Source organism: Rhinopithecus bieti, unplaced genomic scaffold (genome assembly GCF_001698545.2).
Source record: "Rhinopithecus bieti isolate Rb0 unplaced genomic scaffold, ASM169854v2 scaffold_7901, whole genome shotgun sequence".
In the NCBI taxonomy this organism is placed as follows: Eukaryota; Metazoa; Chordata; class Mammalia; order Primates; family Cercopithecidae; genus Rhinopithecus; species Rhinopithecus bieti.
Window position 1 is genome coordinate 128,389 of NW_016805596.1, and position 11,394 is coordinate 139,782.

An 11,394-nucleotide genomic window follows, 5' to 3' on the forward strand; every position below is an offset into this window, starting at 1 on the left:
CACAACCAGCTAATTTTTGTATTTTTAGTAGAGACAGGATTTTGCCATGTTGGCCAGTCTGGTCTTGAACTCCTGACCTTGTGATCTGCCCGCCTCAGCCTCCCAAAGTGTTGGGATTACAGGCATGAGCAATCACACCCAGGCTTTTTTTTTCTTTTTTTTTGAGACAGAGTCTTGCACTGTCGCCCGGGCTGGAGTGCAGTGGCCGGATCTCAGCTCACTGCAAGCTCCGCCTCCCGGGTTTACGGCATTCTCCTGCCTCAGCCTCCGGAGTAGCTGGGACTACAGGCGCCCGCCACCTCGCCCGGCTAGATTTTTTGTATTTTTTTTAGTAGAGACGGGGTTTCACCGTGTTAGCCAGGATAGTCTCGATCTCCTGACCTCGTGATCCTCCCGTCTCGGCCTCCCAAAGTGCTGGGATTACAGGCTTGAGCCACCGCACCCGGCCCTTTTTTTTTTTTCTTTTTTAGGCAGAGTTTCATGCTTGTTGCCCAGGCTGGAGTGCAATGGTGTGATCTCGGCTCAGTGCAACCTCCATCTCCTGGGTTCAAGCGAATCTCCTGTCTCAGCCGCCCGAGTAGCTGGGATTACAGAGCCCATCACCACACCCAGCTAATTTTTATATTTTTAGTAGAGATGGGGTTTCACCATGTTGGCCAGGCTGGTCCCAAACTCCTGGCCTTAAGTGATCTGCCCGCCTCAGCCTTCCAAAGTGCTGAGATTACAGGCATGAGCCACTGTGCCTGGCCTGTATCTTTTTCTTGAGGCCATCCAATTAAAGCAAAAACCCAGAGGTGCCGTTGTGAGGGAATTTGATCATGCTTTCCTGCCTTCCTTTATCTTCCCACCTTTATCAGTGCACACTTCACCCCACCCCAGTCCCAGCCCCAACCTTGAGTGTAACTCGACTTTCTACCTCACCCAGAACCCTCCCTGGGTGCCTGCTTGGCAGGTTCCTTGGGTGTCTGGAGGCTGACTTGTTCTTCTTGCCCTTCTCCCCCGGCTCAGCCCCTGTATGAAGGATGGTTCCTGGCTCTTTTTAACCTCCTGTACAGCACCCTGCCAGTTCTCTACATTGGGCTATTTGAGCAGGTGAGCAGTGCAAGACTGGGTCCTCCTTTCAGGTCTCTGCTCAGCCTCTCCTCCTCTCCTCTGCTCCTTGTGGGGAGGGGGGCTGGGAGACCTTCAGGCCATAGGGTGGGGCTCAGGGGGTGCAGTCCAGTACCTCTCCCTACCCACTGCCATTGACCTCCTCCCGCTGGAGCCTACGCTCATCCTGGGGCCGTCCAGCTCCTCCTGTGTGTGGGAGCCCCCACCCTCTGCTGGAGCCCCCAGGCCTCTGTCTACCCATCCATGCAATGGGGAGAGGGGATCAGAGCAGATGACTCTGCTAGGTTTATCATCCCCCAGCTCTAAGAGGCCCCAGCTATGCAATCTGGAGTTGGGAGGGTGGGTCACATGGAACGTTCCAGATGATGGAAGTATCCCACACCTATGCAGTCCAGCACAGAAGCTGGCAGCCACACGTGCCCAGCGAGGAACGCTTGTGCTATGGCTGATGTGACCCAGGGACCGGATTTTACATCTCATTTCATGTTTGCTAGAACCGTTTTTTTTTTTTTGTTTTTTTGTTTTTGTTTTTTTTCCGAGACAGGATCTCACTCTGTTGCCCAGGCTGGAGTGCAGTGGCACAGTCTCAGCTCACTGCAACCTCTGCCTCCCGGGTTCAAGCGATTCTCCTGCCTCAGCCTCCCGAGTAGCTGGGATTACAGGTGTGCACCACCACGCCCAGCTAATTTTTTTTATTTTTAGTAGAGACAGGATTTTACTATGTTGGCCAGGCTGGTCTTGAACTCCTGACCTCAGGTGATCCCTCCACCTTGGCCTCCTCAAGTGCTGGGATTACAGGCGTGAGCCACCGTGCCCGGCCTTGCTGGCATCTTTAACTGTGGTGAAATACAAATCACGTAAACTACCCTGTCTCAGCCAGACTCATGCCTACAGCTCAGCAGCACCCAGTGCATTCGTGTGGCCACGTGACCAACCTCCAGGGCTCTTTCCATTGCATTTTATTTTATTCTGTAGACGAGGTCCCATTCTCTCACCCAGGCTGGAGTACAGTGGTGCAATCACAGCTCACTGCAGCCTCCACTCCTGGGCTCAAATGATCCTCCTGCCTCAGCCTCCCAAGTAGATGGGATTACAGGTGCGCACCACCACACCCAGCCGCTTTAAAAGGTTTTTTTTTTAGAAATGGGAGGTCTCACTACATTGTCCAGGCTGGTCTCAAACTCCTGGCCTTAAGCAATCCTCCCACGTTGACCTCCTAAAGTGCTGAGATTACAGGCGTGTGCCACCGTGCCTGGCCTTCTTGGTTTTAATTCACTTAAACTCAAAGAGCCACACACAGAGAGTGGCCACCCTACTGGCCTGCCCAAGGAGGTCCTGATCTCTGTTGGGGTCCCCATCCCCGCAATCCCAAGAGCTTCCCCTTGCCCCCAGGACATAAGCGCGGAGCAGAGCCTGGAACAGCCGGAGCTGTACTTGGCGGGGCAGAAGGACGAGCTCTTCAACTACTGGGTCTTCGTCCAAGCCGTCGCCCACGGCATGGCCACCTCTCTGGTCAACTTCTTCATGACGCTGTGGATCAGCCACGACACGGCGGGACCTGCCAGCTTCAGCGACCACCAGTCCTTTGCGGTCGTGGTGGCCTTGTCCGGCCTGCTGTCCATCACCATGGAGGTGGGCAAGGTCCTCACCTCCCCGGGGCCTTGGACACGGCCTATGGAGGCCTCCTCCCCCGGGGACCACTGCTTTGGGGCCTTGCTGGGTGCCCTCCCTGGACCCTAGGGGCGGGTGTCCTGGTGCAAGCTCCGCCGGGCCCCGGATTTACCCCACGCTACCTGTCCAGGTCATTCTTATCATCAAGTACTGGACTGTCCTGTGCGTGGTGACCATCCTTCTCAGCCTGGGTTTCTACGCCATCATGACCACCATCACCCAGAGCTTCTGGCTCTTCAGAGTATCCCCCAAGACCTTCCCGTTTCTGTGTGAGCCCCCGTGGGGAAGTGTGATGGGCGGTCGTGGTGCCAGGGGTCCCTGATGGAAGAGGTGGCAGGTTGCTCATGACAGTCGTCCGGCAAAGTGTCCCGGGGAATGGGCTCCTTTTTAAACCAGGCACAAAGGCACCAAGGCGCTCCGTGGCCTGCGGGCGTCTTCGGAGCCGGGGGCAGGGAAGCCGGCACAGGCTCCCAGCAGGCTCTGCTGTGACCCCGCCCTGCCCCCAGACGCTGACCTCAGTGTGCTGTCCTCCCCCTCCATCCTGCTGGTGGTCCTGCTGAGCGCGTCCATAAACACCTTCCCTGTCCTGGCCCTCCGGGTCATCTTCCCAGCCCTCAAGAAGCTGCTCACCAAGGTGAGGTGGGCCTGGGCCTGGGGTCCTCACCCGGTACATTCCAGGACCCTGGTGGGGGAGCCACGCAGGGTGTAGGGACTGCAAGGTGTCCCAGCCCCTCTCGGCCCTCCAAGACACTGGGCTGGGGGGAAGGGTGGGTGCGGAGCCCCAACACACGCCCAGTGCCCCCGGGACCCGATTTCCCAAGAAGGGAGACCTCACTCCCCAGACAAAGCAGCAGAGAGCACCCAAAGGCCACCCTGGGTTCCAATGCTGATGCCATTGGACTCTTAAGGTTTTATTTATTTATTTATTTTTATTTTTTGAGACAGGGTCTTGTGCTGTCACCCAGACTGGAGTGCAGTGGTACAATCTTGGCTCACTGCAACCTCCATCTCCTGGGTTCAAGCGATTCTCCTTCCTCAACCTCCCAAGTAGCTGGGATTACAGGCGCTCACCACCACGCCCAGCTAATTTTTGTATTTTTAGTAGAGACGGTGTTTCATTATGTTGGCCAGGCTGGTCTCAAACTCCTGACCTCAAGTGATCCGCCCACCTCAGCCTCCCAAACTGCTGGGATTATAGGAGTGAGCCACCGCGCCCGGCCTTAATGTTTCTATTTAATTAATTGATTTTTTTAGAAATAGAGTCTCACTCTGTTGCCTAGGTGGGAGTGCAGTGGTGTGACCACGGCTCACTGAAGCCTCGACCTCCCAGGCTCAAATGATCCTCCCACCTCAGCCTCCCAAGTAGCTGAGACCACGGGCATGCACCACCACGCCCAGCTAATTTTGTTTTTCTAGAGATGGGAGTATCATTATGGTGCCCAGGCTGGTTCGAACTCCCGGGCTCACGCAATCCTCCGGCCTTGGCCTCAACATGTTGGGATTTCAGGCATGAGCCACACCGTGCCCAGCTGACACCATCAGATTCTACCCTGAATGATCTAGGGCTTGGGGATTGAGATGACGGAAACAACCTTGAAATGGTTTAGGCAAAAGGAGGAACTTGGAAACAAGAGTCCGTTGACAGATGAGTGGGTCAACACAGCGTGCTCCATCCGTGCAATGAAACACGCCTGAGCCATGAGAAGGAGTGAGGCTCTGACAAAGGCCACAGCATGGATGTACCTTGAGGACATGTGCTCAAGGCTGGGCGCAGCGGCTCACACCTGTAATCCCAGCACTTTGAGAGGCCGAAGCAGGTGGCTCGCTTGAGCCCGTGAGGTTGAGGCTGCAGTGAGCTATGATTTTGCCACTGCATTCCTATCTGAGCAACAGAGCAAGACCCCACCTCAAAAAAAAAAAAAAAAAAAAAAGGGGAGGGGGACTTCCTAGCCCATGTAACCGAAACATACGTGGAAAAGCAGGTTGCAGCTGAGATGGGCCCCAGAATTGAGTGGAACGGTGTACCTGCCCTGCCACCTCTGTTCTCCCTGCCCAGCTCCTGCCACCTTTACTGCACAGGCTGGACACATGGCTGTTCCAGGCTCACCTCTCCTAGATTTGCCACTAAAGGGCAGCCAAGGCACCTGGTGGCTGGTCTAGAGTTAAGTCTCAGGGAAGGACTCTGATTGGCTGAGCCAGGGTTAAGTCCCAGGCAGTAACTCTGATTGGCTGATCCAGGGTTAGTTTCCAGGGCAAGGCCAATTAATGGGTCTTGAAAAGCAAAGGACTAGAGTTCTCCTTAGAACTCGACACTGGGAGTTGAGGAGTCTAATTGGCTCAACTTGGGTAGGGAAGAACCTAGCCAATCAATAGTGGCCAAGGGCTTTGAATCCTGCCTCTCCTCCTTGGGGGATAGGTCACCTGAGAGCCATCAGCCAAGCGTAGGAGTCTGATTCCCCTGCTCTCCCCTTTGCTTTTCAGGAGGAGAAGGTGGAGGAGGGCCGGAGCGAGGACATTTTTGCCGTGGAGCCCTTGCCTCATTTATACCGCGAGTCTCGCGCCCGGCGTTCCAGCTATGCCTTCTCCCACCGTGAGGGCTACGCAGACCTCATCACTCAGGGCACAATTCTGCGGAGGGGACCAGGGGTCAGCAGTGACATAGCATCTGAATCCATAGAGCCATCTGATGAAGTGGCATCTTCAAGCTCAAAGGAGTCACACTGGCATCTCAGGAGGATGTCCTTCCGGGGGAGGAAGAAGCGCCAGTCACAGGGGCAGGTGTCCTCCCTGGAAGTACAGCACCTCCCTACAACTAGCTCATCATTTTCTATGGATAGACAATCTGCTCTTCATTCAGAAAACCAACTTGCCCTCCCCAGATATGTGCTTACCAGCACCAACAGGCTATCTGGGTCTTTCCAGGAGCAATTGCCAAGGGTACAGGAGAGGCCACTGTCACCCAAGCAGAGGGCACCTTCTCCTGAGAAGTTGCTGTTGACCAAGGAGAGGTCATATTCTCACCAGGAGAAACCACCGTTGCACAGAGAAAGCCAGCTGTCATCTTCTGAGAGCCAGCCACAACCTCTGGGGAGCCAGTCATTGCTTTCAGGCCAGCTGACATTGGAGAGCCAGCCAGACTCCTCAGAGAAGTCAGCATTTTTGAAGCCCTCCACACCATTATGGAAGAGCTGGCAAAAGGAGCCCCTCACCCCCAAGGAGGGGACGGTGCCACTTCCAGACAAGACCCAAAAATCTCAGGTGGAGACTCTGCCACCAAGTCTGGAGGAATCATCCACGTCCACGAGCGAGCAGCCTATGGAGGTGGAGCCCTGGCCCGCGGAGAAACAGTCCTCATCATCCATGGAGTGGCTGCTGGTGCCTGGGGAGGAGCAGCCATCCTTGCCCCCAGAGGAGCAGTCATTGCCCTCTGCGGAGGAGACCAGGGGTCAGCAGTGACATAGCATCTGAATCCCTAGAGCCATCTGATGAAGAGGCATCTTTGAGCCCAAAGGAGTCACACTGGCATCTCAGGAAGATGTCCTTCCTGGGGAGGAAGAAGCGCCAGCCAGTTCTGCTGCAAGTCAACCAGCATGCAGGGGGCCTCCCTCTAAAGACAAGGGCTCCACATGCTTTTCTTTTTCTAATAAACCAGGGTCCATCTGACCCCAGCGCTAATTCAGGCTCACTCTTTCCCTACAGTTTTTTTGTGATGGAGTATTCCTTCCTGGTTTTTAAAATCACAGCACTGACCTCTAGTGCTCTAGCCGGGTATTTGCAGGGAAAATTCTTCATCCTGGGGTAAGATAATGTGGGTCAAGCTTCATTGCTCGCAAAAGTTGTTTATTAAAATCTGTGGCTCCCCCACTGCCTGACAGCTGGCCCCTCCCAGGAAAGTTTATAAATTCCAGTTCTGGTACCATCTAGCTTCTTCCTCTATTGGGAAGCCCTGGTTTCTCCCCTTCAAATACACCTTCATTCACTGGGGTCTCTGTTCACTGTAGACTCCAGAAAGCAGTGAGCACTGATGTCACAGAAGCAGGTCCTGACAAGGTCTGCATCTTGGGGCTTGGTTGACTCAAAGGCACCAAGCTTTTCTTTCAAAGGCGCCAAGCTTTTCTTTCTGTTTCTTAACCATTCCCTGTGGGCGGTGGAGTTGTGTGGGTGGTGGAGGCTCAGAGCAGGCTGCTGGCCCAGGAAGAAGATGGGACTCAAGAGCAGAGAGGGGCGCGCTGGGTGGAATCAAAGTCCCTCTTCCCTGCACTCCCGTCCTCCCACCCCAGCCTTGAGGTGGGTGAGTTCCATTCCCGCCCCGCATCTGTGCCCCCATCTGTGCCTGACCGGTCGGCCAACACACACACCCAGATGAGTGACTAGAAAATAATTTATTGAAGAAAAACAAATCAACAAACCCAGCACAGCAATGGTTAACAATGACGAGACTTTTTTTTTTTTTTTTAACTTTTAAGCCTGTCGCCCGAGGGTGAAGGTGGAAAAGGGCTTCTCTCCCCTGTCACTGGAGGGGAGGGGAACTTTGGAGGGTACACGTGATGTCTCCCCTGAAAGCAGCCCTCAGTTCCAGTCTGTTTAAAACACTCAAGGCCGCAGAGCCTGCTGGCTCTTCCCTCACCCGCAGCTGAGCTCATTCTACCAAAACCAGCCCCTGCAGGGGTCCGACAGGGCCACGAGGAGGAGCCCCAGGATTCTCTTGGCCTGATTTTGCTTAAACCACTTGGGGCAGAGAATGTGAAATGGCCCAAGCTGCGACTGGTGCAAGGAGCATCCCAGCACTGGCATCATTTCAGATTTCAGGTCGGCTGAGCCCTCAGCCCCAGGCCCAGCCCTCCAGACCGGGGCTTTCTGCTTTATGGGGTGAGAAGCACCCCCTTTAGCTTCCCCACCTCCCCTGCTGGGGCCTGTTCCCGAAAGCGGCCCCACTCATCTCTCCCCTGCTGCTCTCTCCTCCAGCCTCGGTTCCCAGGCCAGCACATCTGTGCCCCTTCCACCTCCAGGGGCTATTTGGGGATGGCTCAGGGACATGGCCTCATGGCACAAGAGGAGTCAGAGGCAGAGGACATTGTCCCAGAGCCCCCTTTGATGATTTTGGGGGGTCCTCTGTTCTCTAGGCTCCCAAAGTGGGCTGGGAGGGAGGGGTCTCTGCAGGCGTACACCCCCCTGCGTCCCAGACAGGACAGAAAGGCAGACTCATGCCCAGCCCAGGGAGGGGAGGCTGAGGCTGTCTGGGTGGAGGTGGCGGAGGGGGGCGGTGCTGGTGCCTGCTGTTGGGGGTCTCAGGAGGGTCCTTCAGATCTCAGGAAGTTGGGGCATACCCCCGTCCCCCACCACCCTGGGCGACAAGACAAGAATAGGCTGATTGTCTCTCTCCTCTGAACAAGACACTTGGGAGTTCATGCTAAAGTGAAACCAACCAGGTGATGCGGGGTTGGGGTGTTCTAAGACGTCCAGGACACCAGAGCGCCCCCAAGAACCAGGAATGGCCGGGGGGGCTCGGTGGTTCCCACCTGGCTGGGGCAGGCAGTGGCATCTCGGGGCTGGGAGGCGGGGGAGACCTGGGCACTGAGGCTCTGCTCCCGCCCCCTCTACCTGGAGGCCCGTCCACCTGTCCCGGCTGGACACAGTTCCTTAGAAAGGAGGAAAGAAACAGTAACGAAAAAGCACCGAACAGCACCGATCGGGCACCAGACACACAGAAACGACACGGAACCGGGCCACGCCCCCCGCCCCCCACCCCGACCACTTCATTACAATTAGCGTCAAGAAAGAGTACATTAGTCATGCACCAACTCAAATTCCATTTTCTTTTTTTTTTTGCATTTTTCTTCCTTTTTCTTCTTAAATTACATTTGAACACAGAACACAGAGAATAATAAATACTCTTATAAGACATGACTCCAGAAAACAAGAAACAGAACAAGCCAGAGAACAGAAAGATATACCTCTGCCTCTCTCTCTCCCTCTCCCTCTCTCTCACTCTCATTCTCTCGCTCTCGCTCTCTCTCTCCCCCTCTCTTTCCTAAAGGACTCGTTTAAATAAGAAATCTGTAAACGCCACTGGTCCTTCCTGCCGCAGTCTCTCTCGCGATCATGCTCCCTCTGACTTTCCCTCTGGTCTCCAGCCCTGACATTCAATGCGTCTCCCACGGAACTCGTCAAAGAAACGACATGCCATCGTCTGCAAAATTATAATTTAACGGTATAAAGCTTCAAGTCACGTATTCCAAAAACTAGCTAAGGATTTTTTTTAAAATCACATAAACTATACATTAAATATTTTGAGGTATTTCAGAGAAAATTGTCAAAGGCTCGAAGGAATTGTGCTGGAGGTGTTGTTCCCTGCATGGAGAATGGATGCTCTTTGGTATGTGACAGCCAAGTGGGCATGGGGGGGAGGCAGGAGAGGGCCCGAGGGGCTGGGGGGCGGGGCGGGGATAGAGCCTTCTGTGGGGGTCTGGCCGAGTTTGGGATGGGGCCGGGAACAGGTGTGTGTGTGTGTGTGTGTGTGTGTGTGTGTGTGTGTGAGAGAGAGAGAGATGAAGATATCTGAAAAGGACCCAGGAGTCCTGGGCCACTTTATATTTTTTTGTAGAGGTGGGGTCTTGCTGTGTTGCCCAGGCTGGTCTCAAACTCGTGGCCTCAAGCGATCCTTCTGTCTCGGCCTCCCAAAGTGCTCCTGGGCCACTTCTGTGACCAAGAGGCTTGACCCGATCTGACCACAGTTCAGCATAGCTAAAACGTTCCACAACGAGAACGATCCCAAGTCAAGTCCTAAATTTCCAGCAGGGAACAAAACTGGAGGCCCCCTAGTGTCTGACCCTTGGGGCCCTGAAGGCCAAGCAGAGGGCATCTAGGAGACCCACCCCCTGCCAGGCCCATGCTCTGGCCAGTGCCTGAGGCCCAGGCATCGATTTTCTGAGAAGCTCACTGGGCCAGGGCTGCAGCGTGATTCTCTTGGATCAGAAGCATTTTGTTGCCTTTGAGAGCCCCTTCCTCCACTAAATGTCTACCTGCCTGTAATCCTAGCACTTTTGGAGGCTGAGGTAGGAGGACCCCTTGGGGCCAGGAGTTCAAGACCAGCCTGGGCAACATAGCGAGACCCCCATCTCTAAAAGAAATCCCTTAAAAAATTTAGCTGGGCATGGTGCATGCTTGTGGCCCCAGCTACTGGGAGGGTGAGGCAGGAGGATCACTTGAGCCTAGGTAGTCAAGGCTGCAGTGAGCTACGATTGCACCACTGCACTCCAGCCTAGGTGACAGAGCAAAATCCTGTTTCTAAAAGAGAAATTTAAAACATTGTATATCTATAGGCTACCTTGGTATAAAAACAAATAATATGGTATGTTGAATAGGTCCGCACCTTCTTGGACCTAAATCTTTTTTTTTTTTTTTTTTTTTTTTTGAGCCAGAGTCTTGCTCTGTTGCCCAGTGGTACAATCTCGGCTCACTGCAAGCTCTACCTCCCGGGTTCACACCATTCTCCTGCCTCTCAGCCTCCCCAGTAGCTGGGACTACAGGTGCCCGCCACCACACCCAGCTAATTTTTTTTGTATTTTTAGTAGAGATGGGGTTTCACCGTGTTAGCTAGGATGGTCTCAATCTCCCGACCTCATGATCCGTCGGCCTCGGCCTCCCAAAGTGCTGGGATTACAGGTGTGAGCCAACCGTGCCCAACCACTGACCTAAAGCTTTTTTAAAAGAAATTAAAACGTGGGCCCCGGACCTGCTGGGCCCATAGGCTACGTCAGTACGGCCTGGAGTGGACAGGACAACTCTAGGTTCATCCATCAGGAACTTAGGGGTGGGGACAGGAGAGAAATTGAGGCCCAGGTTTTAGTGGGAGGTGGGAGATACTGAGCTGCTGGCACCCAGTGACACCACAGAAGAACAGGAGCCAGTGTGTGCATGTGTGTGTCTCTGCGTGTGTGTGCATGTGTATCTGCATGTCTGTGTCTGTATGCGGTGCCTGCATGTCTGCATACATCTCTTCATGTGTGTGTGCCTGCGTGTGTCTGCATGCATGCTCTGCATGTGTGTGCACATGTATGTGTGTGCAAGTGTCTGTGAGTGCCTGCATGTGTGTGTCTGCGTGTTGTCTGCATGTGTGTCTGTGTCAGGGGAGACAGGTGGGGTGCTGAGCAGGAACGGGAACCATTTCTACTATTAGGAACCCCCCAACACCCAGATGTTCTAGAAGCATCACTCAGATCCGGTCGCTTGGAAAGCTGGGAGCAGAGCGAGTCGATAAGGACAAGAGAACACTCCATACACGTCTTTGGTTCAAGAAGAAGGCACTCATCGACCTCACGATCCTCTCCCTGCCTCTCCCGGTCTCTCTTTCTCTCTCTCCCTGTCTCTCTCTCTCTCTTTCTCTCTCTCTTTCTCGCTCTCGCGTTGGGGAAGGGGTGGCACCCGGCGGGGGGGCCCCGAGCCGGATCCCAGGCCAGGGAATCCTGTCATCCAGCACAAATCCTTGGGAGAAATCTTTGGTATCAGGCGTGATTTTCCAATCACAGACATGAGCTTGAGTGAGGTAGCCTTTACCTGGGGGAGGGGAGGGGCATTTCACTAGAAATGTCTTTTGCATTTTCAAGGGGGGTG

At 54.3% G+C, this 11,394-nt stretch overlaps 1 protein-coding gene across 1 annotated transcript in view; it reads left to right on the top strand.

Annotated features, from left to right (window-relative positions):
• ATP8B3 (ATPase phospholipid transporting 8B3) overlaps positions 1 to 6,456 on the top strand; it is a 27,789-nt gene extending 21,333 nt beyond the window's left edge. The window contains exons 22-26 of the mRNA XM_017872984.1: positions 1,009 to 1,092; positions 2,503 to 2,742; positions 2,912 to 3,050; positions 3,288 to 3,415; positions 5,263 to 6,456. Of these exons, the coding sequence (XP_017728473.1) occupies positions 1,009 to 1,092; positions 2,503 to 2,742; positions 2,912 to 3,050; positions 3,288 to 3,415; positions 5,263 to 6,237 (1,566 nt within the window). The 3' untranslated portion in view covers positions 6,238 to 6,456. The remainder of the gene's footprint in view (positions 1 to 1,008; positions 1,093 to 2,502; positions 2,743 to 2,911; positions 3,051 to 3,287; positions 3,416 to 5,262) is intronic.
• Positions 6,457 to 11,394: the final 4,938 nt, after the last annotated feature.